Source organism: Mytilus galloprovincialis, chromosome 1 (assembly GCF_965363235.1).
Source record: "Mytilus galloprovincialis chromosome 1, xbMytGall1.hap1.1, whole genome shotgun sequence".
Classification (NCBI taxonomy): Eukaryota; Metazoa; Mollusca; class Bivalvia; order Mytilida; family Mytilidae; genus Mytilus; species Mytilus galloprovincialis.
Window position 1 is genome coordinate 103,367,755 of NC_134838.1, and position 27,824 is coordinate 103,395,578.

At 32.0% G+C, this 27,824-nt stretch overlaps 1 protein-coding gene and 1 long non-coding RNA gene across 2 annotated transcripts; one reads left to right on the forward strand and one right to left on the reverse strand.

The window, feature by feature from the left end:
• On the forward strand, positions 1-26,081 carry LOC143052147 (CD209 antigen-like protein C). The gene is made up of 6 exons (XM_076225141.1): positions 1-170; positions 14,272-14,440; positions 21,889-21,998; positions 22,237-22,347; positions 23,182-23,241; positions 24,321-26,081. The coding sequence occupies exons 1-6, from the start codon at positions 104-106 to the stop codon at positions 24,551-24,553; spliced, it is 750 nt and encodes a 249-aa protein (XP_076081256.1). The 5' UTR covers positions 1-103; the 3' UTR covers positions 24,554-26,081.
• LOC143048035 (uncharacterized) lies at positions 16,706-18,593 on the reverse strand. The gene is made up of 3 exons (XR_012969721.1): positions 18,495-18,593; positions 17,666-17,790; positions 16,706-17,074 (listed from the first exon to the last, which is right to left on the reverse strand). It is a non-coding gene; the product is annotated as an uncharacterized LOC143048035 (long non-coding RNA).
• Positions 26,082-27,824: the final 1,743 nt, after the last annotated feature.

Sequence of the window (27,824 nt, forward strand, 5' to 3'; positions counted from 1 at the left end):
AAGTGACAGCTTATTACTTATTTATTAATTAATATATTCAGATATCATTACAATTTATTTTATTTGTAATTCCGTTTGAAAATAAAAAGATCAAGAGGAGAAGATGTGGAATCGTAAAATTGATCTTATTTATCTGATGTTGATGCTACGAGTGGAAAACACCTTCACTAGTAAGTTATAATTCTTAGAAATGTAAACTGAGTTACACATTTTAAACCTAAAGAAAGACAGCAAATGTGCAAAAATCTTTTGGTTTTGATTGTGAATAAAATTATGACTAAGTATGCACCTTAAAAACAGCACCCGTTGTTGGTCCTCAATGCTATTCAACCGTGTACTTTATTTAGCCTTTAAAAAATGTTTTTTATTCGAGCATCACTGATGAGTGTTTTGTAGACGACACGAGCGTCTGGCGAATATGTATAATTTCGATCCTGGTATCAGTGATGACTTTATTTTAAAAAAAGATACACATGGCATCACTAAAACAGCCACAGAAGAGATTTCTAGTTTTGCAGCGATACAGGCAAATTTACAATTGGTGGCTTTACTAGAGTTATCAGAACTAATGAATGTCTTTTATTATTTTTTGAATTATCAGAACTAATGAGTATCTACTATAAATTCGACCAGTTGAATTACAAAAAAAATCAGAAAATAGTTTAACTATTAAAAATAAAAGAGAGTGACTGAAACATTTTTTCTGGCTATGAAGAAATAACATTAAAAATGTGGTGCACACTGAATAACACGCGTACCATGTTATTTTAAAGTGTGCAGCACATTTTTAATGTGATGATATAATTCTTAATTCCATTCTAAGCCCAAATAAATCATGAAAAAAATGTTGATGACGTTACGGTCACATGTCTATGAGCTGATTGACAAAAACTGTCAGCCAATTACAATTTGCGTTACATGCAAAATTACATTATTATTGGATAGCTGACAAAAAAGGAAAACAGGTATGTCATATCAAATAATGCACTTAGAATAGAAGTCACTGTGTCCTATATGTTAGGCTACACTCCAGAGTAGATTTCAATATACCATCAGGAATACGCGATTGTCTGCGATGTCCCAAGTTTTTTTTTTTTTTTAGCAATGCAAATATTACGTTATTGAAATCGTTATAGCAAATCACGCATTTGCTCAACTATATATTTGTTTATTACTAAGGTGCAAAAATCGCCAGAGGGTGGCCAAAAGTATTCGTCAAATATGGCTGCCGTGTGAACTGACAATCAACTGCTTCATAAAATGAATCTTATTTTACTCAGTCAATAAAGAAAAATAAAACAAAACTGTACCTTTAATATTTAGTAAGGTGTCCCTTTAATCTAATAACATGAATAATTCTCCTAGGAATTGAGTCATACAAACTTCTAATGTATTTTAAAGGAATACTTTGCCAGATCCGAAAAATATCCCTGTACAGTTCATCTTTTGAAGTTATGTTATACACCCGAACCTGAAGTTTCTTTTGATATACAACTATACATTTTCAATATTGTTCAAATCGGGTGATTGTGCTGGCCAACTCATATTTTTCAGATGTGTCCTCGCTATGTAAGCTTGAGTGGAACGAGCCCTATGCACCGGAGCATTGTCATCCTGGAAAAGATAGTCATTTGTAGGAAAATGTCTTTCAATAAATATTATCGTCCAGAATGCTGATATACTTGCGTTTATATATCCCTCAACTTTCGTAAGTGTCCCTACACCTTGATAGCAGATACATCCCCACACCATAGTGCTAAATTTTTGGTCAATTTTACTTTGCACTAAGTCCGGTCTCCAGCCTTCCCCTTGCTTTTTCCATACATATACGCGCCTGTCCTGTCCAACACACACTTGAGACGTATCACTGAATATAACCTTACTCCATTGGTATTGAGTTGTCCACCATCTCTTTTCCCTACACCATGAAAGACGTTTTTTCCGATTGTCAAATTTGATAACAACATTCTTTCTGTACACTCCCCGAGAAAATCCGTGATCCCTCAAACGTAGTCTTACAGAACGTTTAGAAACTTGTAGTTGTACATCTCTTTGTTCATTAAACTTCGAAGTTATGTCAGCAAGCGGTGTTCTCCGATCTTTTTTTACATTTTTTTCCAACTGCCGGTAGTTCCTTCCAACATGGCGCAGGGCCTCCCTGATCTCGGACGATTCTCTGTTGTTCCAGCGTCTTGAAATCTTCTAATAATGCCAGATATTGTAGACCTAGGCTTTTGTAATATTCTTGCAATGTCAGATATTTTATCTCCATTTCTAAACAAATCTACAGCAATTCGTTTAAGATCTGGTGATAATTCTTTCCCTTTCCTGCCCATGGCTTCTACACACGAAAACAATAACAAACGTACATCTGACGACATTATGACGTATACTGTCACGTGTCAAAATACCCATTTTAAAATTAGAATTTCGGACTTTCCCTTGTTGTTGGCAAAAGATCGATAAAATTGACTTTGAATGTCAAGTCATTATAATTGTGGAATTTCGGCCGCCATATTTGACGAATACTTTTGGCCACCCTGTATCTTTGTTACTTTACCTTTTCCATAAAGAGCAAATTGATCAATGCAATAAATAAAAGAAAAACAAGAAGAAGAACAACAAAAAAAGAATATAAAGGAAAATATGCACCTCGATTGTATTTCATTTCGGCACAAGATTACAGTGTGAAATTTAAGAACCAGGCCACCGTTTTACAAAGCCCTCGTAAGCCTACGTGTCATTGTAAGTTCATCGTAAATAAATCGTAGGATTTACAGACGTTTCACAAAGCCATCGTAAGTTAAAATGATGGTAAATAATGCGTAAATCGTAGCGTAACTTACTACAGCTATACCCAGTCGTAACTCCATCGTAGCTTTTCTACGAAAATGAATTAATCCATCTGCAGCGTTCTTTATTCTTGGTCAAGATGCCTCAAATGTTAGAAGATGAAGAAGAATCTTCAATATTATAGAACTACACTTAATTAAAGTCTTTCTTCGTTTGATTACGAGGAACCATGTTTTTGAAAATTCTCATAAATTCAAAATGTCCAAATCAAACTCCAGTAGTTGTAAGATTTCTATTGCAAAGAGTGAAGATCAGTCGTAGTAATACTGTAATTCATTTTAGTGCAATTTTTCAATATATGAATACTAAATCAAGTTCTCTATAATTTTATAATTTGCGAAAAAAATATATATTTAACAATTTAACAACTTAAATATAATATTGAAAACAGGAAAATGTTTTCTTAAAGGGACATCTCTCTAAACACAGAAACTACTACCAACGGTTATTAACAGAGAAACCACGCCCACCGGTCATTAACCGAGAAACCACGCCCCACCGGTCATTAACTGAGAAACAACGCCCAAACGGTCATTAACAGACATAAATCAAGCCACATCGGTCATTATCATGTAAAAGTCCGTTAACGACCAGTTTTCTGGCCCGTCTTGTTCTATCAATGACCGATGGAATTTATTACTGAAGAATAATGGTTGTTATGATATTGTAATTATTATGTTTATTTATGTTGGCCTAATTTGTGTTGTATGGCCTGATAGTTGTTTACCAAATAATCTTATAACTGTGCAGTTTAGGAATCACTGGAACAATCACAGAAGGATTGGAACTTTCTAGAATGATCCTTATAAAAGATGCGTAATTTAAACTTCTACGTTATTCCAGAAACTTCCGTTGTAACTTTCCAGGATTTTCCACAATGTTCCATTATAGAGTGTTCTAGAATTTTCCATGACAACACTATATATACAGACACTAAAGTTAAATTCTCAGAATTAAACTTGGACATAGACATTGATAGACATTAGTATTCACAGCATTTGGATTGACACTTTTATTCTACAAACAACATTATACTGGATTGTGACATTAGTAGTGAACGTAATATTCAAATTGGATTCCGAAAGATTTCCGGATACAGATAAAGATAACAGATTGGACTCATATTTTGACAGTTAAGTTAACAGTAATATTTGTGTAATACCTTTTGTAAACTTTTGTATATTAAATATTGTTAAATTTTACTATTGATTTGTGTCTTTTGTTGGCTACAATTTAAAGGCGATTTCTGGCCGTAACAGAAATTGGGGGCTCGTCCGGGATCTTAAAAATATTTTATTCAAAATTTGTTTAGTATTTGTATTATAACTAGCCAACAAATTTCTACAAAATGGCATTTGATGCTGGTAAATTTTTGAAAACGCCAGACCTGGAGAGTTTTGATAATTTAAAGAAAGAGGAATTAGTGTTGCTTGCTAAAGAACTGAAATTAGTTTTTAAAGTATCTATGAGAAAACAAATTATAAAAAATTTGGTTATAGACAAATTAGTTGACGCAGAAATTTTAGGTGAAGAGGCTCTTGAACTTAAGGTCGAAAATATTGACGCTTTTAAATTAAAACAGTTTGAATTAGAACATGAACTCAAATTAAAAGAACATGAATTTAAATTAAAACAAGCAGAGCTGGAAATGAAGGAAAGGTTGGAAATAGAGAAAAAAGAAAAAGAAGATGAATTTAAATTAAAAGAACTTGAAATGAGAGAAAGGCTAGAGATGGAAAAACTGAAAATTGAAATGGTCAAAGAAGAAAGCAACACTAAAGTCCAGTCGAAATCAGAATATTTTGATGCAGCAAAAAATATACGTTTGGTTCACAGATTTTGTGAAAAAACAGTCGATAAATATTTTCCACAGTTTGAGAAAATTGCTCATAATTTGAATTGGCCAAAGCCATATTGGACTACAATGCTACAAAGTGTTTTTGAGGGTAAAGCCGCTGAAATATACTCCGCACTTCCATCAGAAAAAAGTTCCGATTATGACACGGTGAAACAGGAAGTTTTGAAAGCTTATGAGCTAGTACCAGAAGCATATAGACAGAAATTTAGATCTTATAAAAAGTTTGATTCACAAACCTATGTGGAATTTGCTCGAGAAAAAGAAGATCTATTTGATAAATGGCTTACTTCAAAGAAAACAGATAACAATTTTGATAACCTAAGACAATTGATGTTATTAGAAGAGTTCAAACAATGTGTTCATTTAGACTTAAAAACACATTTAGACGACAAAACTGTTGGGACAATACATGATGCAGCTGTAATTTCAGATAATTATACCCTTTCACATAAAAGAAGTTTCAAGGGTCAAAATGTTAATAATTCAAGTGGAAATTACAAAAATCAAAGCACTGAGCGTACTGATAGTAAGCCTGTTGCACAGAATAAGAGTCAGTCCAGTTTTAATATGTCTAGTCCAAAATTTGATTCTTTTGAGAAGAAGTCACTGATTTGTGCTTATTGTAAGAAGAATGGTCACCTGATGGCTGATTGTTTTAGACTCCAGAAGAAGAATGAACGAGATAATAAGCCGAAGTCCAGTGCGTGTACGACACCTTATATTACTAGTACGTTGGAATGTCCTGCGAGTCAGGCTTTTAAGTCCAGTTTTTGTGATTACATGGAGGAATATAAACCCTTTATGTCTGATGGGTTTATTTCTATTGTTGATGATACCACTCTTCAGCCTATTAAGATTTTACGGGACACTGGAGCTTCTCAGTCTTTATTGTTAGAAGGTGTGTTGCCTTTGTCCGAGAAGACTTCTGTTGGTGCCTCCGTTTTGTTACAAGGTGTAGAGTTGGGTTGTATAGATGTTCCTCTTCATCGTATTTATCTGAAGTCAGATTTGATAACTGGACCAGTTATTGTGGGTGTTCGTCCTAATCTCCCTGTTGAGGGTGTTACATTATTGCTAGGAAATGATCTAGCTAGGAACAAAGGGGTTGCTGAACCAATTGTTACCAGTGAACCAGTGGTGGATGTTAAATCACCTGAAGATGATGCTGAATTGTATCCAGCTTGTGTTGTTACTAGGGCGATGGCTAGAAAACAACAAGATGAGAATTTGCAAGAAGACCAGTTTGATTACATGGACCTTTCTGACACTTTCCTAGCCGACATTGAAGGTCCTGGTAGCTCAGAAAAGGCCATAATAAGACCACCTAATGTTAACAAGAATGTAATTATGCCATGGCCAGACGTAAACAGTCATTCATTAAACAGAAAGAACCTTTTCGAAGAACAAAATAAAGACCCTGAAGTTCTTCAGCTCCGCAAGAGGGCTCAACCACAGGAGGAAGCAGACAAAGTGGCTGAATGCTATTTCCATCAGGACGGCATTTTAATGAGGAAGTGGAGGCCTCCTGATGCTACCCCAGAGGAGGAATGGAGAGTGGTATACCAAGTGGTGGTGCCTAAAGTTTATAGGCAAGAAATTATTGGTCTTGCCCATGACACCCCCTTGGCTGGACACTTAGGTATAAGGAAGACTTGCCTTAAGATCTTGCAGCATTTCTACTGGCCCAGACTTCGAAATGATGTCGCAGAATACTGCAAATCATGCCATATATGCCAGGTTGTTGGTAAGCCTAACCAGAAAATACCACCAGCACCACTTCTGCCTATTCCAGCCTTTGACGAACCTTTCAGCAGAGTTTTAATTGACTGCGTTGGACCTTTACCAAAGACCAAAACTGGAAATGCGTATTTATTGACAATCATGTGTACATCCACACGCTTTCCTGAGGCTATTCCGCTGAGAAATATCAAGACACCTACTATTGTCAAAGCTTTGATCAAATTTTTCACATTAGTAGGACTTCCTAAGTCTATACAGTCCGACCAGGGATCAAATTTCATGTCAGGTTTATTTCAGCAAGTCGTATACCAGTTAGGGATTGCTCAGTACAGATCAAGTGCTTATCATCCAGAATCTCAAGGTGCCTTAGAACGTTTTCATCAAACATTGAAGAACATGATTAGAACTTTTTGTCTTCAATTCGACAGAGACTGGGATGATGGAGTTCACTTTCTACTTTTTGCAGTCCGAGAGGCTGTTCAAGAATCCCTTGGATTTAGTCCCTTTGAGTTGGTATTTGGCCATACTGTAAGGGGACCGTTAAAATTGATTAAGGAAAAGTGGCTTACTGAACATACTGACTTGAATCTTTTAGACTATGTATCTAGATTTAAAGAAAAATTGTATACTGCTTGTCAAATTGCTCAGAAAAACTTAAAAAATGTACAGAACAAGATGAAAATTTGGTATGATAAAGATGCCAGGGATAGAGTTTTTGAGCCTGGTGATAAGGTACTTGTATTTTTGCCAGTCCCTGGACATCCTTTACAGGCTAAATATTGTGGTCCTTATACAATAGAGAGTAAAATTAATGATTTGAATTATATTGTAAAAACTCCAGGTCGGCGCAAACAAAATAGAGTGTGTCATATTAATATGTTAAAACCACACTTTGAGCGTACTAATGAATGTGAGAGTAAACCAGTTGCCACTTTAGGCATGGTTAAATTTGAGAACAATCATGACAAACCAGATGCAATTGAACCACCTTTTAGTTCTAAAACTATGGAAGAGACGGTTAGATTGAAAAATTCAGAAATTCTGTCAAATTTAGACTCAAAATTTGTACATCTGTCTTTTGATCGTAGAGAAGAAATAAAAACTTTGGTATTTTCTTTTAAAAATCTTTTTCCAGATGTGCCAAACAAAACCACTGCTGTTTGTCATGATGTTGATGTAGGAGATGCTTCTCCAATTAAGCAACATCCTTATCGGCTCAATCCACTCAAACTTGAAGTTATGAGAAAAGAAATTAAATATATGCTTGACAATGATATTATTGAGCCGAGTAACAGTGAATGGAGCTCTCCTTGTCTCCTTGTGCCAAAACCAGATAAAACTTTTCGTTTCGTGACTGATTTCAGAAAAGTAAATTCAGTCTCAAAATCTGATTCCTATCCGATTCCAAGGATAGACGATTGTATTGACAATATTGGTCAAGCAAAATTTGTGAGCAAATTTGATTTATTGAAAGGTTATTGGCAAGTTCCATTGACACAGAGAGCTCGTGAAATATCAGCTTTTGTTACACCAGATGGCTTATTTCAATATACTGTAATGCCATTTGGCATGAAAAGTGCTCCAGCTACATTTCAAAGAATGATCAATAATGTTATAAAAGATTTAGACTGTTGTTATGCTTATATTGATGATCTTATTGTATGTAGTGATAGCTGGGAACAGCATTTAACACATTTGTATGATACTTTTGATAGATTGTCACATTCAAATTTGACTGTTAATCTTGGTAAAAGTGAATTTTGTCAGGCCACTGTTGATTATTTAGGGCATACAGTTGGCCAAGGTCAAGTAAAACCTATTATGGCTAAAGTGGAAGCTATTTCCAAATTTCCACCTCCTACAAATAGAAAACAACTTATGAGATATTTAGGCATGATTGGATTTTACAGAAAATTTTGTTCAAATTTTGCTACTGTGGTTCAACCATTGACTCATCTTTTACGAAAAGATTCTAAATTTATCTGGAGTGAAAATTGTCAAAAAGCTTTAGAAAATAGCAAATCACTTTTAATTAATAGTCCAGTTCTGATTACTCCAGACTTTGAAAAACAATTTAAACTTGCCGTTGATACAAGCGATGTAGGAATAGGAGCTGTTTTATATCAAGAGACAGATGATAATGTTAAAAAACCTATATCATATTTTTCTAAGAAATTAGATAAACATCAGAAAAATTATTCAACTATTGAAAAAGAGTGTTTTGCAATGTTGTCAGCACTTCAACATTTTGATGTATATTTGAATCCCACTGTATATCCTATTCTTGTTTATACTGATCATAATCCTCTCACCTTCATGCATAAAATGAGAAACAAGAATCAGAGGTTGACTAGGTGGAGTTTATTGTTACAGGAATATGATGTAATTGTAAAACATATTAAGGGTAAAGATAATGTAATAGCTGATGCTTTATCTAGAGCTTATTAAATCACTTTGTATATATTATGTATTTTTGTTCATATTATTCATGATAAGTTTTTGTTACACTAAAACTTCTTTTAAGGGGGGAGGTGTTATGATATTGTAATTATTATGTTTATTTATGTTGGCCTAATTTGTGTTGTATGGCCTGATAGTTGTTTACCAAATAATCTTATAACTGTGCAGTTTAGGAATCACTGGAACAATCACAGAAGGATTGGAACTTTCTAGAATGATCCTTATAAAAGATGCGTAATTTAAACTTCTACGTTATTCCAGAAACTTCCGTTGTAACTTTCCAGGATTTTCCACAATGTTCCATTATAGAGTGTTCTAGAATTTTCCATGACAACACTATATATACAGACACTAAAGTTAAATTCTCAGAATTAAACTTGGACATAGACATTGATAGACATTAGTATTCACAGCATTTGGATTGACACTTTTATTCTACAAACAACATCATACTGGATTGTGACATTAGTAGTGAACGTAATATTCAAATTGGATTCCGAAAGATTTCCGGATACAGATAAAGATAACAGATTGGACTCATATTTTGACAGTTAAGTTAACAGTAATATTTGTGTAATACCTTTTGTAAACTTTTGTATATTAAATATTGTTAAATTTTACTATTGATTTGTGTCTTTTGTTGGCTACAATTTAAAGGCGATTTCTGGCCGTAACATGGTCATGTGGACCCTTTTGTCCAATAAGAGAAGCTTATTCTCAACCGATATGAAATAAAGACAATTATTCCATACACAATAACCGTTTATGTATACAAAACTGTTAAAGATGTAGAATATGCGTCAATAAGACAGCAATCAAATAACAAAGACATACTAAGGACATCTAGAGGGAAACATATACTGTATTGTTATGCGTTTACTTTTCTACATTGGCTAGATGTATAGGGGGTTGAGATCTCATAAACATGTTTAACCCCGCCGCATTTTTGCATCTGTCCCAAGGCAGGAGCCTCTGGCCTTTGTTAGTGTTGTATTATTTTAATTTTAGTTTCTTGTGTACAATTTGCAGTTAAGTATGGCGTTCATTATCACTGAACTCGTATATATTTGTTTAGGGACCAGCTGGAGGACGCCTTTGGGTGCGGGAATTTCTCGCTACATTGAAGACCTGTTGGTGACCTTCTGCTGCTGTTTTTTCTATGGTCGGGATGTTGTCTCTTTGACACATTCCCCATTCATTCTCAATTTTATAGTTTTCAACAATATAGATAAGTTCCAGACCATATGAGTATTTGGACCGTACGCGTACTGTGGAGACCTTATGCGTACTTTTTCAAAATACGCACATGGTCGGATTGTATTTATTTGAACTAATCCGATATACGAGAGAATATAAAGCAAAGTTGATTAACAAAATAACTGAACTCTACGTTTTCTGCATACCAAATATTGAATTGGTCCTTATCAGAACTGGTTCATTGATTTTAGCCATGCACATAATGTTAATTCACAAGAAGGACAATGATTTCTTAAATGTTTGATTTGAAAAAAGGTGTATCTCTACAAATCTGAACTATTTTGAGACATTTGTATTTCAATACATCAGTAACAATTATTAAAAATGATTAATTGGTCTTTTAATTTTTCACGGTATTTGTAAAGTTTAGCATTGATAAATAACAGTGATAGCGCAAATCTGAAATGATAGGAACTCAGTTAGTCCGCATATGAATACCAACCACTTGACGGAATATTTTGTCTCCGTAATCATAAATATGACCGTTAAACTTTTTGATTATTTCTTTGCTTGCCTTATTTGAATATTTTATATTGTTTTGTTGTTCCCATCAATGGATCTGTAACAAAAACAACATATATTTTTATAAATGTTAAATTATAATGTGAATGAAATGTACAAAAATGTATTTCTATTTCATGAGAGACTATACTTAAAAGCTTTCTCAATTTATTATTGATTTCATAGCTTATGTTTTTTACATTAATGATGCTAACATCACTTATTGTCCCGTTGAGAATTTAAACTTTTCTTAAAGCTTTTCTTAACTCTTTTATATGGAACGCCGTAACTTTTTTAAAGTGTAAATATTTATTGTGTTTTGTCGCTTTGTCTTTACGTCCTGTCATTTCTTCTTTGTGTTCTGTGTAAGTTCCTTTATATCCTGACACTGCATCTCTGTTTTATGTCAAATTAATTTTGTGTTTTGTTAAACAATTATATGATTATGATGTCATTGCTATTCTTTGTTATGCGCAATATGCATTACATTATGCTGTATATACTGTATATTCTGTGGATTTTTCTAATTGATATGATCAACCACCTTTACTTTCTTACACATTTGCTCTATGTTGTGTCTTATCTTTCTTTTAGTGAGTCAGTTAATAATTGTGTCCTGTCTCAAATGTGATTGTTATATTGAATGTACTAAACGTTTTGTTTTGATACATCTTTGTTCTATGAAAACCGTATGATATCATATTCTATTGGCTTTAAGTTGTGTTGATACATATGTATCTTCTGTGAAAAGTATAATACTAGTATACCAAAGTATAGTTTATATGCGTTTTGCCGTACAATTGATTATCTCTGTTGACATTCATTATGTCATGTAAATCTACTGGTTTCTTATGTGCAAACGTATTACATTATGTGTAAACACCTATAACAGTATGTGCAAATGACTATAACATTATGTGCAAACAAATATTACGTTATGTGCAAAAAACCTACGTCATTATGTGCAAACACCTACTACGTTATGTGCAAAATCCTTTTGCATTATGCGCTATCGCCTTTTTCGTAAAGTACACAAGTACCAATAACGTTATGTGCACACACCTATTACATTATATATATATATATATATATATATGCAAACACCTATTACGTTAATGCCAAACGCCTATTACGTTATGTGCAAACTCCTATCACGTTATTGTATACGTGTGTTTAACCCAGATTTAAACAAAACGCATCAATGATATATATTTGTTTATAGAATTTCGAAAAATAAGGAAATAAAAATCTGTCATTAATAAATTTAAAACTAGATCCAACCGCATTTCTGACGGAGAATTGGAACGGAAAATTAATGCATTATCACTTTCGAGTTCGGCAACGTGATCATTTCATAGTTCGCCATAGTTTGCATACATACTTTCTATGTACATGTAACTTATTACATATGGTTTTGGAAGGCGGCTTGTAATAAATATAGATATACTATAACTGCGCCTTAAATGCATACAACATGTAGATTATTATACGTGTATATGCATAGTATGTGTTGTCTATAAACCTCTATTCCTCATTTAGGTTTTTGTTGTAGTTTTAAACATTTCCACGGGGGGTGTCTCAACATGAATTTTGTTACATTGTTATCAATCAAATATGAAAACCTGAGTGAAATCGGGGAACATGACTTTTGACAACTTGTGCTCCTTTAAGAAAAGATTTTTCAGCGCCATATATACATTCCTCTTGTATGTTATAATGTTTAACTTATGTACCTTATGAATGTTATAAGGCATAACGTTATCCACATTCTGTTTTATTCGGTTATAATTTGATTTTGGATGTAACGCGTCGCCAAATTGGCTGACGTTGTTTCAACTCATAGATATCATTTTGTCATGTGACCGTGACGCTTTCAAAGTTTCTTCATGATTTGCCCCGGATCAAAATAGAATTAAGAATTAAATTATAAGAAATGATTGTAATATTTTTTCTGCTATTCGAAATAAGCTAAAAACATGTAGTGCACACTTTAAAACAGTGTGCCCCACATTTTTGATGTAATTTCTCTTAATAAATAGAAAAAATATTACAGTCATTCCTTAAATAGCTTTATTGATGTTTTTATTTTTTTTAACCTTTTCATACTAGTTTGCTGTTGACAATTAAAAGTGTTTAAACGTGAACGTGATGGTTGGCGAACATTTCGGGCCCCACAAATGAATGTCAATACTAGCAATATCCTTCCGTATATGACAATCTCTTTTTGTTCGAAAAAAAAACGTAAAGCCTCAATTGATTAACAGCAAGTAAATGTTTAATAGATTTTAAAAGGTTTTATTTAATGAGAGTTCATTTTCATTTAATTAAAAATATTCAGTACTGCATTTTTCAAAGACCTCGATATTCACATTCAATCTGTTAAGATTATTCTTTCTTGTTCATACAAAAAAAGTTCAATAACAAAAAAAATAAACCCATGAAAAATTCAAATCGTGAAGTTCATTATCTTGAAATAAAAAGCTCACACGCATTAAACAGAATTTGATTAAATTTATTGATAGCTTAATTGTTATCTTGTTCATATTGGCAATAATACTTTTAGTCCATACTTCGTCAGCAAAAATACATAATAATAATAATAATAATAATGAAATGCCCAAAAAACTAAAACAAATTACAATTTCCGGAAAAAAATGAATATTCTGGCTATGATGATGAGCGTATTAAACGTCATTGACTACCTCAAATATGTATCCCTCAAATGGCTATATATATGATTTTTCTTCGTCAAAATTTGTGCTTCACTTCGTCTATGTTTTTCAAAATGAATATGAAAATTTGAGCCAAGATCACGTACTGTCCCTACTAATTATGCTTTTGAAACATCAATGTATCTATTTGCTATTTAGCATCATTTACTGAACTTAAGGCCATTGAACAGTAAATAAACAATATATCACAGCTTGTGGTGAAATTAAGAATACATCTTTAGCTTTTTGAACTATAACTGAAAATCGAAATTTTTAATTTATACACCAGAAACGAAGGAGGTGATCTTATGATCATTTTATAAGATTAAAACAGAAACTCGTGTATCAACAACATATAGATTGTTAATAAAAATCTATGAATTTGAAAATTTAAAATTTGATGTTTAAAAGAAAAACATTTTCCCTCAGGTATTTCACTTGACCGAAGGCTTTCAATAATTTATGTGCTGTACTTAATGTGTTTATTGTTTGCTTACGCTTTGATGCGAAATAATAATGGAGTTAAACTCAACCATCTATATTCCGAATTCTGTGTTAATAAACAGGTTTAGCAGAGTCAGAGTTGTATATGCAAAAGATATTGAGAAAAAAATTCCATCGCCTAGCAGCTTAAGAAATTGTGTCCGTTTTGTCTGTTAGTATTTTATTACCACATATATATATATGACTTTCAATACGGTGCCTTGTTGTGAAGACAATATCGATTTTTAACGGACCAACTTACGAACAGGAGGACATTTTAAATTAGAATTACAAGCTAACCGCTGTAATGTTGTGTACAAAGTCAACATTTCTATTCTTGGAAAATAGATTTGTGACTTGTGTTCATAGTGAAAGCAATAATATACGTCATTTTATATCTTTTTTCAGCCTGTCCCGACAGCAACTGGTCTTTAAGAAATGGAATATGCTACTTAGCAGACGCTGCTGTAACAAGATCGTGGGATGGCGCAGTTCAGTGGTGTATCGACAGGAGTTCACTTCTTGTGTACCCTAAAACTCCAACAGAGAAAAACAACGTCTTTAATATATTTACAGAGTAAGAAAATGTTAAATTTTATTTATTATTGATTTAAGATATCAAGTATTATCAAAATGAAAGTGGATATGACTGACAATGTGTCCTGCAAAAATACAAAGAATTGCGCTGCATTATAAGATCTGTTTCTTGATTTGATAGTCGTTTGAAGTGTTACTCGTATTTGTGGCTGTTAGAAACATATGAAAGCCTAAAACTCCAAATGCAGGTTCATTACAGCTGTTTTAGGTTGGTAAATTTACTGTCAAACAAACTAACATTTAATTTAGTAAAACATTTACTATTCACACTGTCTTGTGTCAACACTTGTTATGATTTAAAATTTATAGAATTTATTAAATATAACGATTTTAAAAGTAATATCTGATTAGGTTTCTCACGATATAGCACAAACAATATTTTCCATTACTATATCACACATTGTGGAGAGTTTTAATGTTCCTGTGCAGTAAAGTAAGTCGAAATAGATTAGCGAGGAATTCACTCGTATATTAACACTTTACACCTATTCACCAGACAATTTTATAACATTTTATGAAAACTGTATCTAATCTAATTTGTTTTGCGTTAGTACTTTTTTCAGAAATTTTCCTTGTGGATATAATAAAACGTGTACTTGTGGAGAAAGTAACACAATATAGGAAAGTTATACAGTCAGTATTTTAAGGACGATATTTCGACTCTTAGATTACCCACTTTAGTACATACTATAGTTGACTTCTTAGATTACCCACTTTAGTACATACTATAGTTGACTTCTTAGATTACCCACTTTAGTACATACTATAGTTGAAATCATTAAAATACTTGTAGCAAATCATCATATTCTGATGTGTATGTGCTAGATAGTGTTATGCTATAAAATTTAAGTGCATCAATTGTAAATAGGGAGACAACTATAGAGTACATCGTACTATAAATGTTTTTTTCCTGCTTGCTTGTGGAAAGATATATTAATCTTACATGAAGTAAATTAACACCAGACAAGGCATTAGGTAGTCTCGGGATAATTAACAGATTTGCTGATGTCTATTTTTGAGTTAAATATACAAGTAAACGTCAACGTCCACTCTATGTTTTTGTTATATGTATTTCTTTTTATCTATTGAGTCTTTTGGGACTGATTTTTATAGTTCGTTTTTATGTTGTAATGTTAAACAATTGTCCCCGGTTAGAGACAGGGATGGGATACCGCTTACATGTTAAACCCCGCCAACTTCTGTATGTATGTTCCTGTCCAAAGTCAGGTGCCCGTAATTCAGTGGTTGTCTTTTGTTGTGTTACATATTTTTTTAACATTTATAATTAGTCCGTTAGTTTACTCGTTTGAATTATTTTACATTTGCGATTTCGAAATTTTTTATAGCGGACTATCCGGTATGGGCTTTGCACATTTTTGGTGGCCGTACGATGACCTATAGATGTTAATGACTGTGCCACTATGTCTCTTGTGGAGATATACACATATCATCAGTGATTGATATAATCTTGCATCCAGTTCATGTTAAGTTATGGGTATAGAAAACTCTAGAGGAAAGAACCGAATACAAGATAATATCTTAACGTTTCAGAAACCAAAATGTGGACTACCATGCACAATGCAATGCAGAAGAGCTCACTGGATATAGTGCACAGTTGTTTTTCAGTTATAAAACTACTCTGGAGCTCATAAAATGAAGCATTATAATCAACATTATTGTAATCCGAGATATATAATCTTATTTTTACCATTGTAATGAAAAAGCAAACACAAACATGCCAATACACTTGCCCTAATTGACCTTTCCCTTGAAAATCGATAAAGCGAAGGTTTGTTTTGTCAACATGATCCCATGGTAATGCTCATGTTTTTCTAATGTTGTCTCGTGCTCATCAACCCAAAATGCATACATGTAATACCAATATTGAAACATAAATATAAAAACATATCCACATTTTGGTACTTATGGGTGGGAGAGTGGGGAACTTATCAAGAACCTCATCAACCCAAACAGGCAATATGTATTGCCTGACCAAACATAGCCCTTAAACCAACCACCACTTGGATATTGAAAGAATGAGGATGTATCACATGTACTTCCGCCAAAGATATCAACCAATGAGGTTATACACATATCATCAGTGATTGATATAATCTTGCATCCAGTTCATGTTAAGTTATGGGCATAGAAAACTCTATAGTCCATACAGCATATTTGCAGGCCAATCTCAAAATACACCACTAGCAAGGCTTTCCCTTAAGGAATAGTATTCCCAATACTCAAAACAAATTCAACACTTTTATTAAATATTATTCCTTTTAAAATTACTTTAAAACACTTCTAAACATTTAAAGATGCATGTAAACAGTTCTTTATAAATCGTTCATAATTCAATAAATTCTCATGAATTTGACCACATACGGACTTTTAAAAGTTGAGTTAAGGCAATGAACTCATATCAAAATGAACATTGTCATTATTCTAATAACATCTTCAGCATGTGGAAAGCTTGTAAGCAAAGGGACTTAACCTCCAAGTGTAAACTATGCTGGCTTGTCTCTTTCTTTACTGTTGTTGAATCAAACACACTCTTTACTTCATAATCAGGAACATTGACAATTATTGTATTTCCACTCGATTCTTCACATGTCTGCTGAAAATATATTAACCAATAACAAATTGTTTATTTGTACTAAAGACAGCATTAGTCACACTTTGAAAAGGAAAAATCCCTTTGTCTACAATCAACGTGGAAAACCACTAGGGAATCAGTGTCCCTCGAACTGTAGACAAAGAAATTTAAATTAAAAAATTTAACCATACATAAAATTTAAGTATACATTTGTACTAGTATACAAAATCATTCAACATTATATTTATTTATTAATTTAGATAAAACAAAACAAAACAAAAATATTGCAACCATTATTTAATCTCCCATGACAAAAAGATTTTTGTGACATATTTCAACACATCAATGAAATTAAATACACATCCAATAGAAAACATCATGAAATTACGGGAAAATTATTAGCATTACTTTTAAATAGGTTCATTTATCATAAAGCTGCTTCCATCACAGATTTTTTTTTTTTTTTTTTTTTTTAGTACCGTGCCATATTGGCATCTTCTGCCTATCTCAACACAGACATACATAATTTAGTGTAGTATCAATATTTTCCCCATTCATTATTTTCCTATTTTCAGAAACCAAAACATTACTTCAATTGCAATTTGTTCTCACCATATTCTGATTAGAAAAATCCTTTCCTTTTAAAAAAGGTTGTTCGAACTCATTGACATGAATCATCGTGCAATGGCATATTACTTCTTCATTCGTCACCCTGTCAAAGCTGTAGGTAACACCATCTGAAAACAAAAACATTTTATTCAATTCTATGTACAATCAAACAGACCGCTGAACGCGGACCTCGACGAAGACACCTTATAATTCAATACACATCACTCCGATAAAAAACATGAATATCAAGTGACATGTCACACTAAATTATTCCACTTTCTCAATAATTCTATTCTTTTCTAACAAAGTCTTTAAATAGCATTTCTATCAGTATGTACGATGTAAAAATAAATGAAAAGTCCACACAACACAGTCAAAAGTAACAAAAGAAACTATTTACCCTATAAACAATTTATTATTCTCCTTTCAACTCCATTTTTCAAAATGGCCAGAGCCCCCACTTCCACATATATTTTATATAGCGATAGCACGTTTTGCCACCAAGGTCAAACATTACCATCTAGTTCTATCAAGAAGCCGCCAAGGCGAATATAAATGACCACCAAGGTCTTCACGCCCCCAAGGCTAGTATTTTTAATTCATTGTTGCCATCAAAGCAAATGTAAAAAATCATAAAAATGACCACCTAGGTCTATTGCCACCAAGGCATATAAAAATGACCACCTAGGTCTATTGCCACCAAGGCATATATAAATGACCACCTAGGTCTTTTGCCACCAAGGCATATATAAATGACCACCAAGGTCTTAAAGCCACCAAGGCTATATTGCCACCAAGGCAAATGTAAGTAAAAGTTAAAGAATATAGTTACTTTGCCGACAACACGTGGAGCACGACCTTCCCACAGCTTGGATATTGAAAGAATGAGGATGTATCACATGTACTTCCGCCAAAGATATCAACCAATGAGGTTATGTCTCATTGGCAGTCATTCTACATCTTCCTTTTTTTATGTAGAGTCACTATCAATTTTGTTTTGGTTTACTTTTTTATTGGTTACTTTAAATTACTTTATACCCATTGTTTTTGTATATTCTGGCACATTACAATGTGAGTTCTTCCGTATCTATGTTTGTACTTTTTTCACCAAGATCAGAAATAAAAATCTTGTAAAATAAGGATATTTGTTCGAAGGACATATCTTATTTACGCAGGGTTTTTTTTTAAGGAAGAATAATGTTCGATAGCATACAACAGCTGATTGGTGCGGGATACTTAGTTCTTTAACTATTGTCTATTTTCTTGTTTCAATTTTATCAATGGCTTCCTTGTTTTTCATTTATGGCCATTATTTTTATGTTGACTTGTAGAGTGATGATTAATAGGCGTAAACAAATCTTGTTATTGCATGAAAACACATCTTGGGTGGTATAAATACATGTTATAACAAACAAGACATAGTGCTTGCGTACCAAAATTTCTTTTAATGATCTACCATATACACATTATACAGAGAAATAATTTAAAGGAACTAAGCCGTTGATTATGATTAAGACAATTAAATAAAGTGCTTTACAGATTGTAGTGAAGGTTTTTTCATTTAAATAAAATCAATTTAAACTTTATCGTGACAAGTTTTATTACCACGGTACTTGAATATTTTACGTGTTCTACAAGAAACACATTTCATACATAGACAAAAAGACATATTTCAAAAGAAACAGAATATGTAAATATGTTATCAAACAAAGGCATAATCACAGAGCTGATACGGAAATAAAAGAACTGATTTTATGTTTTCTCTGACACATTCTACGATAGAAAATATATAAGGATATTATTCGATAGTCACACAACGATTAAAATAAAGATAAAAGGCTTAAATAATCCATTGTTGACCCGTTGTCTATCGAATTGATGGAAGTGTTTGTCTGCGTCCAAATGACAGTTTTGTTTGTATAAGTTCCTACAAAATACAGTTAATCAATACAACATTTCCATACAACTAAAATAAATATCAAAATTTAAATGAGTTTTTTTAATATGATACTGTTTGCAATATTTGACAATTCTACTGGTATGTACATTAGAAGAAATACGATAGTTCATTAAAAAAGTCAAAGAGCAGAAGTGGAAGGTTTGAAACCGAATTTATGTTGCTGTGTTTAGGTATATAATGGTCAAAACAATTGCCGTTAAATGCGATTGTCATTTCTACCATTCACCACGGACAGTCGGTATGTATTGTGGGGCATATGGACTTAAACCTGTGTATGTAAAACTTAATGAGGTCACAAAATAAAATTATGAAAAAAAGAATAATCTCCATTTGATTGATCTGACTAGTTTACTTCCTTGCACATATATTTTTCATTTCTACCTTGTACCTTGCATTTCTGTAAATATAGACAATGCAATTTCCCATGAGAAGTCCTTTTAAAGATAAAACTGTACCACTTTTACTCTGAACTTTTGTAAAAGAGGGACGAAAGATACCAAAGGGACAGTCAAACTCATAAATTTAAAACAAACTGACAACGTCATGGCTAAAAATGAAAAAAGACAAACATTTATTCTCTAGGATAGAAAGCTCTATTCATTTTCAAAGGTCAAAATATAGGGTTGGTCAGTATTGTTATAACATTTATATTCCCCGAACGTCTTAGAGTTTAATCTTATACTTACATTCTGTACTACCCCTCCCTTCATTTTAAGTCTTCCTAAGAATTCAAGGCGGCTGCCATTTATGGCCATGGTTATACATACTTTTAATATTCCCAAGTTATGTATCTATCATGTCTATGATATGCAACATAGGGAACATAACTGGAAACCAGTACGTAAACAAAACAAGATATCAACGAATATTATATATCTCCCAAAAGGAGGCGTGGTTTGTGAAACAGATGCATTTACAAAGTGAAGCCCATAGACACACCTTTTTACAACGTCTTTCCGTATTACTTTGGCAAATCTTAATTTTGTGTTTCTCGAGTAGTTCTTTGGTAAATACAATAGTTTTGTTTTAAAAATGAGAAAAATAAGAAAAATTTGTAAAAAAATCCTTAACAATGCTGATATTTAACACTCATTTGATGTTATTAGTCATTATGATGTTCAATTGAGTTTACCTGGAATGTGTTTAAATATGGTACGCTAACAAAATTTCAGTTAGAATAAGTCATTAAATTTATCATCCTATCAGCTTTTTTTTAGAAATAATCTAATTATTTGATCAGACATCGTGCGGATATAAAAACATCAAGGATCAATCTTTAACTGTGTTAATGTTATTTAGTAACTGCTTGTATTTAGTGATATATGTGGTAAGAAACCAATGAGTAATGTTTCTCTATGTGCAAAAAAAATTTATGTGTTTGCTTTTCATTGATTGCTGGATATTTATTCCTCACTTTCAACAGTTTTGAAGACATTTGTGTTCTGTACTTATACGAAACACGAACAACCTTTACGTTAAAAAATTATATCCGCTAACCGAGTTCCTATACACATAAACCTAAGATTGATTTATTATTTTAACTAGGTCTTAGTCCGTTGTACCGAACATAAATATGTTTACGAATACGTCTCATTTAGTAAGAGTGTATGTATATTGTTTGATACAAAGTAAAAAAAAAAGATTGATATCTTGCCTTTTGATTAAAACCTACAAATAGGATTCGATTGCCACAATTTTAGCCAGAGTTATTTTATTTTTGTCCCCATGTTGAGGTCTATATTCGTTCAAAAATCAGCCATATTTAACTTATTGTGCTGACGACTTGACCGAAGAAACATTTGTTTTCTTAACTTTTATATTTTCATTCTGCTGTCCTCAAATTTCCTTTCATCACTACGATCAAGTAAGGACACTTAATTTGTTTGGTCAAATAAGAAAAATCAACATGATATCTTTCCAATAATCTTTTACCCTTCCAAGATGTAAGCTTAGGGAAATACTCAAACTCAACTTACGACATCTTTAAAACTATGTACTGTTTTTTTTATGTACTCCTAGGCATATTTGATATTTCAACTGTTTTGATTCGAGCGCCAAGTGTTTATGAAGCTTATGTGATCGAACAGCACATTTAACATACCAAATTAAAAGCTTGTTATGAATAAGGTGTTACTTTAACTATTTTAAATGATTTTTACGGACAGTGGTAATAACTCTATATCTAAAGTAAGAATAAATTATATGTTCGTGTAGATTTAATATTTTGCTATATGTTTGTTTTGGTGTAGCAAAATAATTTTATTAGAAAGGGCATAGGAAGTTCCTGGATAGGACTGGATGATAAACAAACTGAAGGAGTGTATGTATGGCAAGATTCGTCAGTGTTACAACCAGCTGAAGAAGGATGGAAACCAGGTACAACATATGTTTTGAACGAAATCTAAAAAAAAATAATTTTAGTAAAAACAAATTTTTAAGACATAATGTAAATATATAGCTAAGATCTGAAATTTTAATTTTGAACTTATCAGTTGAAATTCACAGATATGTGATCACGATTTATATGGTATTCTGGTAGGATGTAAAATCACGGTTGCTTTCTTGTTGTTTGCCGACTATTTCATTTTCTATGTATCTTTATCATCTGATTTAGGCAGTCCAGACCAATGGACATTTGACGAGGATTGTATTGAGTTATGGCCAGACGGATGGAACGATGCAACATGTGGTTGGCCTAAGAATGTAATCTGTCAGGTTAGCGAAGGTAATATATTTGGTTAAAAAAATGTGCTAAAAATCACAATTGTAACATGCAATTTTACCTATGACACTGATTTTAAAAGGGGTCCAATATCAAAAAGTATGGGACTCATTTCAAAAGTCATTGCATTTGATCAATTAGCTTTCATCTTATATTTTATTCGAATTTGAATTTCACACATCAGAAATTCAAATTCAAATTTCAAATATCAAATGTCTTTCTAGACTTTAGTAAACGTATGTTTATGGCACGTAAATTAATGACATAATTTCCTGAAGTTAAGATTGTTGAATGTTAGTTTGCCTGTAAAATAAACTTTTATTCGAATAGACATGTTACACAAAGTATTCAAAATTTTCATTATCATGATTATTGCCTGAAAGTATGTATATCAATATTCAATTCTTCACTTGTATGAATGGTTCTTAGTTTACCATCAACTGCCAATATATGATTTATTTCCTTTGTATTAGACAATATTTTAAGTTTGTAAGCTATATGGTATAGGTGTAGAACTCGTTAAGTATCATATAAAAACTCTGTACAAATAGCTGATCGGAACAAAATAGTTTTTCTGCCCTGTTTATGTTCTTGCCGTATGAGATGAACACTGACATATAATAGGATGTATGATTGGATAAATACTCTGAGATTGTATCTTTCTGTAATCAATTAAATTGTACAGTTGTCCAAGCCACTTTTACAATTTCAATCATTGAGATTAACACAGAGGGAGAAAGAGATAATGATTGCATGTTGACCTAAAGATTTATTTTTTTTTTTAATTCGTAGAATTACAGTCTTCTTGACGTTTACTCATAATTTTGTATTTTGTAGTTGCACCAACAACAGTCACAGAATCGACTACAATAATACAAACAACAACAGTTATTCAAGGTTAGTTATACGATTTCCGATTTTTGTAAATTGAAAATTATTGCAATGCTTTTATAAATGATTAAAATGCTACGGTATAGTATAATGTTAAGCTATCATTCATTTTTCAGAATTGATTCTTATTTATGTTTGTCATCGTAATAAGACTTCGCATTTTACCAGAGGTAAAGAATTTGCAATAATAAATATACATTTTTCATTTGGTTCGTTTTACGGAAACCTGAATTAAATACCAATTAATGTGGTGGAAATCAGGGAATTTGTTTAATTGGTAGAAACGACGACATTTTACAATATCTGTTAATCATGTTTGTCTAGGACAGAATCGTTACTCTGACGGTAGAAAAGCGGAAACTTTGTCGCGCTATTATCGTATCATTTTAAATGTTCGAAAAGCCTTGATAATTCTGATTATTTCATTCAGATAGGGCAAACGGACATCTAACGGATTTGATTGACTAATTTTTAACTCATTCTCTTCAACTGAAAGTCGTATCAAGTCATTCGTTTGATATTTTTGAACTTTTAAAATCTGCCATTTTTATCAGGGATTTTCCTTTTTTAATTTTCCTGGTAAGTTCAGTATTTTTGTGCTTTTACTTTTTTCAAATGTTATGGAATTATAATTTAAACTGAAAACTAATTATAGGTATCTTCATGTTCTTTATATTCCTTGAAATAATATAAAACATCAGGGGCGATAAATATATCTTAGGTACATGTAGGAAGTGATTAAATTTCTACTCATCAGAAACTCTCAATAAAATCAAAACGTTTTCGGAACTGTGGCTCAACAGTCGTTGACATAATATGCTAAGTTCGTGTCTATTGGATGGAAAAAAATATGTTTTTAGTAACAAATTGAATCTTTTGGAATTTCTGGTTGTTTTTTTTTTGTTTTTTTTTGTCAGTCTCAATGTTAAATCTATTCATGCAGGAAAGGTGTATAGCAATGCTTAACACATAGTAAGTTTAAAGCGGGAAAAGTCCAGAATACATTTCGAGTGTGAGCAATACAAGCTCTATTGATCTTCATATGAATGAACTGTTCCTATGTATTGCTATAAACTTTATTTCAGATCCTCCTGCAAATGGTAGAAAATATTGCATGCGGTATAAACCATGTTTAGGTGGAGCCATAAGTTCATTCCCAGATGAAAAGTCTTTGATCAGATGCGGTAGTAAATGTTTGCAGTTTGTTGGATGTTGTGCTTACTTCTTCAATAGCACAATCAGTACTTGTGAAATACAGCACATCAATGGAGCAGGATATATCGATATCATGGATCGCATGTTCTTCGACGTGTGTTAAAACCACTAAAAACACTCGACGGAACAAGCGTATGGTTGCACATTTTGATGAAGTTTTAACATTAAGTGAATATGAACGTGATGCAATGTTACTAATGTTTTATGAACATAATTGCAATAATATATTTCTAAATCATTTAATTAGAATTTAAAAGTCGAGAAAAAGTAATCGTATATCTCGTTTTTTCCTGCAATTTGATTGATTACCTAAATAGGGAATATGAACTAATATAAACTTTTTTTATTTGTTTTATTTACCAAAATCTGCAACATAGTAAATTTACTGTATCTTGATCTAAAATATGGAATTTCAAGTACAATAAGTCCACATTTTTTCTTGCTTTTGGAATAAATGTGATATCGGACGAACAAAACAGGCAATTGAATTCCTGATGAAAATGCATAAACCGCGGAATTTCATGATAATCTCGATCACTATTTTCCAAATTTATTCAATCTTGTAATACAACATGTTTCTGGTATTTATTTAGCCGACCTTGCATGACCATCATGGGTACTCCAGCTAGCTAAAAAAAACCATGCCACACTTTATGTAATTTTGACCATTTCAGAACATTTTTTGTTTTCAAGTTGACATTTTCATATATTTTTTATTTCATGAAGTTTCTACTTTGACACATTTTTCATACTTCATTTAAAATTCAAAGACAGGACGGACGAAATAATTAATTCAAAATTTCATGAAAAATTACCAAGAATACAAAATCTTCTTTAAAAATAAAACGTATTTCAGTTCGTTTAGGCGGTTTGCAATATAGATGTTTTATGGTACTACAATGAATGTGTATAGAAGTTTGGAATTTAAATGTAGAAACATTGTAGGTGCTCGCAGTTACGAACATATTTTACAGCTACTTCTACGTTCATTGCATGTATTTATATGATTTATGAATGGTAGATATATGTACAATTAATTGAAATAAAAATAAGGTATCGCAAAAGAAAAAAATGCGAGCAATCATTTCAGACTAGCACGGCAAGGTATAATTTTAATAAGCACTTATTTATAAGTTGTATCCAAAGTGTCTTTCTAGATTGAACTTCATCACGAAAGCTCAAAACCAAAGATTGAACGCTAGGGCTTTATAAAAACCCATCTGAGGTCAGCTTTGCTTACGGGATGTGTAGATGTCAGATTTGTTATAATCTCATCAACGGAACATTAACGAAAACTTTGTTATTTATCATATATATGTCGTTGACAAATCATGTATTATTGGGCTAAAGATATTCATGGTACTAATCGTTTAACAGTGGTTAGAACATAAGTTAATACTTTAAAAATGTATGTTTGTGTAAATATTTGTCTTGTTTTCCCTTAATACGGAAAACTCAAAACCATTTATAGAGGGACACATATAGCTAATGCTTATTTTATAAAAAAAATATTTTGAAACTTTTAAAGATCCTTACTATCTTAATTGGCTACATATATGTTATGGTTTATAAGCTCTTTTTTCAGCAGGAAGTTTGCACTCAAGTCGATAGACTATTTTATCTTACAGAAATACAAAAAAAGTTTGTTACTTTTCTCGCTTGTTTTTTTTTAATTCGATAGTATGCAGACTTCATACAGAAGCTTCTCGTGAGAATAAAGTACATACATTATTTAATGATTTCACGTACGGCTTTATTCATTATAACCTTTCCTATAATTCTATAAATGATAGTTTAGTAACATTGTTTTTTGGTATTGATTCCACTGAATATGCAAAAATATCAAAAAATACATTTTTGTAGGTATACAAACAAATTGAGTAAACATCTATTTATTGAAAATAAAAAGTCTACGAAGTAAATGAATTCACAAAAATCATTGTGAATTTTCGGCATATGTGCCTTTCTTTGATTAAATTTTTGAAAATATATTGATGGGATTTACGTGCAATATTCGTATATGATTTAGCAACATTCCAAGGTAGTTGCTATAACATAGGCTGTATCAGATGCACATTTCGATTACTAATATATATTCAGCGATTCTCGAGGTTTAAACATTGGTTACTCAAAAACCGAAAATAACATTGAAGGACTGATCAAACTTCAATGCAAAAAGTGAAGAAAAACCTGGACAAGAAATCACTGCAATGTATGCCAATGATACAATACTTAATTGCATATGAATTCTAACATTTGTAACAGGAAACAACAATAAAAAGCATTGCCGTATGTTAATGCATTTTACCTATGTTCTATGTTGTGGTACCTTTGAGGATTAAGATTAAAGAAGCATAATTATGTGTCATCATTGATATATCAAATGAATTATATATGAAGTACATTATGAAATACAAAAAATATAAGTGTGGTGAACGATAAAAAAATCATGTCAAATAACAAACATAAATAAGTTATAAAATATAAAATAAAAATGATGAAAAAAAGATAACATAAAGGAATTACCGTTCAAACTTTAAAAAAAGGAGGCGATAAAAAATAAATGCATAAAAACAAAATATTAAAATCTCAGTTTTTTGGGGGGTAATTTTAAAGATTATATCAAATCGTTATAGGCAGTTCTTAACAGATACGTTTTCCCGTTCATTCAGCAAGTAAAGCATCTACATGCATGGTGGTTGCATGCCCATATACAATGTATATGTACATTGTCGGAAAATATAACAATTATTTGTATGAGCTTTAGAAACAGGACAAAAAAAGAGATGCTCGCTGAGCTTCTCCTATTTCGTAGCGATTACAAATACATTTTATATTTCCGACAATGTACATATATTGTTTTTATCCTGCAATTTACAACCGGTACTTGAGCATTAGTTGTTTTAATTAAAATCATTGAGTCTGCTTTTTCAAAGAAATCGACATATTTGAAACTCGAAGAGCAAAGATGTACTCTTACCAAGAAAGAAATATTCATACTATTGCTTGCTCAACATGGTAGCGGGTAACAGGATACTTTTTTTATTTGTGTACCTGTTATTTCTACAATATTTGGCTGATTGCAGCTTGTATAGATATTGACAAGTGATTTTATGTACATATAAGCACGACTGAATACGACTTTAAATATGTATACCAACAGTTCATATTGACAACAATACCATACTTGAAGCCAATAGATACCTTTCATAACTATTTACGAAAGATTCCTCGAAAGCAAGACGGCAATCTTATAAGTCGTTTATAAGATGTAAAACTTCATCTTTCCATGATTACATTCAAGCATGTTTAAATTCATCCAAGTACTTTATCTGTCAAACAGGTTTTTGTCTTATGAATACAAAATTTCAGTT

Excerpts from the sequence above, each read along its gene's own strand:
- LOC143052147 (XM_076225141.1), top strand. The coding sequence starts at position 104 with ATGTGGAATCGTAAAATTGATCTTATTTATCTGATGTTGATGCTACGA. Across the intron at positions 171-14,271 it reads AGTGGAAAACACCTTCACTA|CCTGTCCCGACAGCAACTGG; the intron begins GTAAGTTATAAT and ends ATCTTTTTTCAG. Across the intron at positions 23,242-24,320 it reads AACAACAACAGTTATTCAAG|ATCCTCCTGCAAATGGTAGA; the intron begins GTTAGTTATACG and ends ACTTTATTTCAG.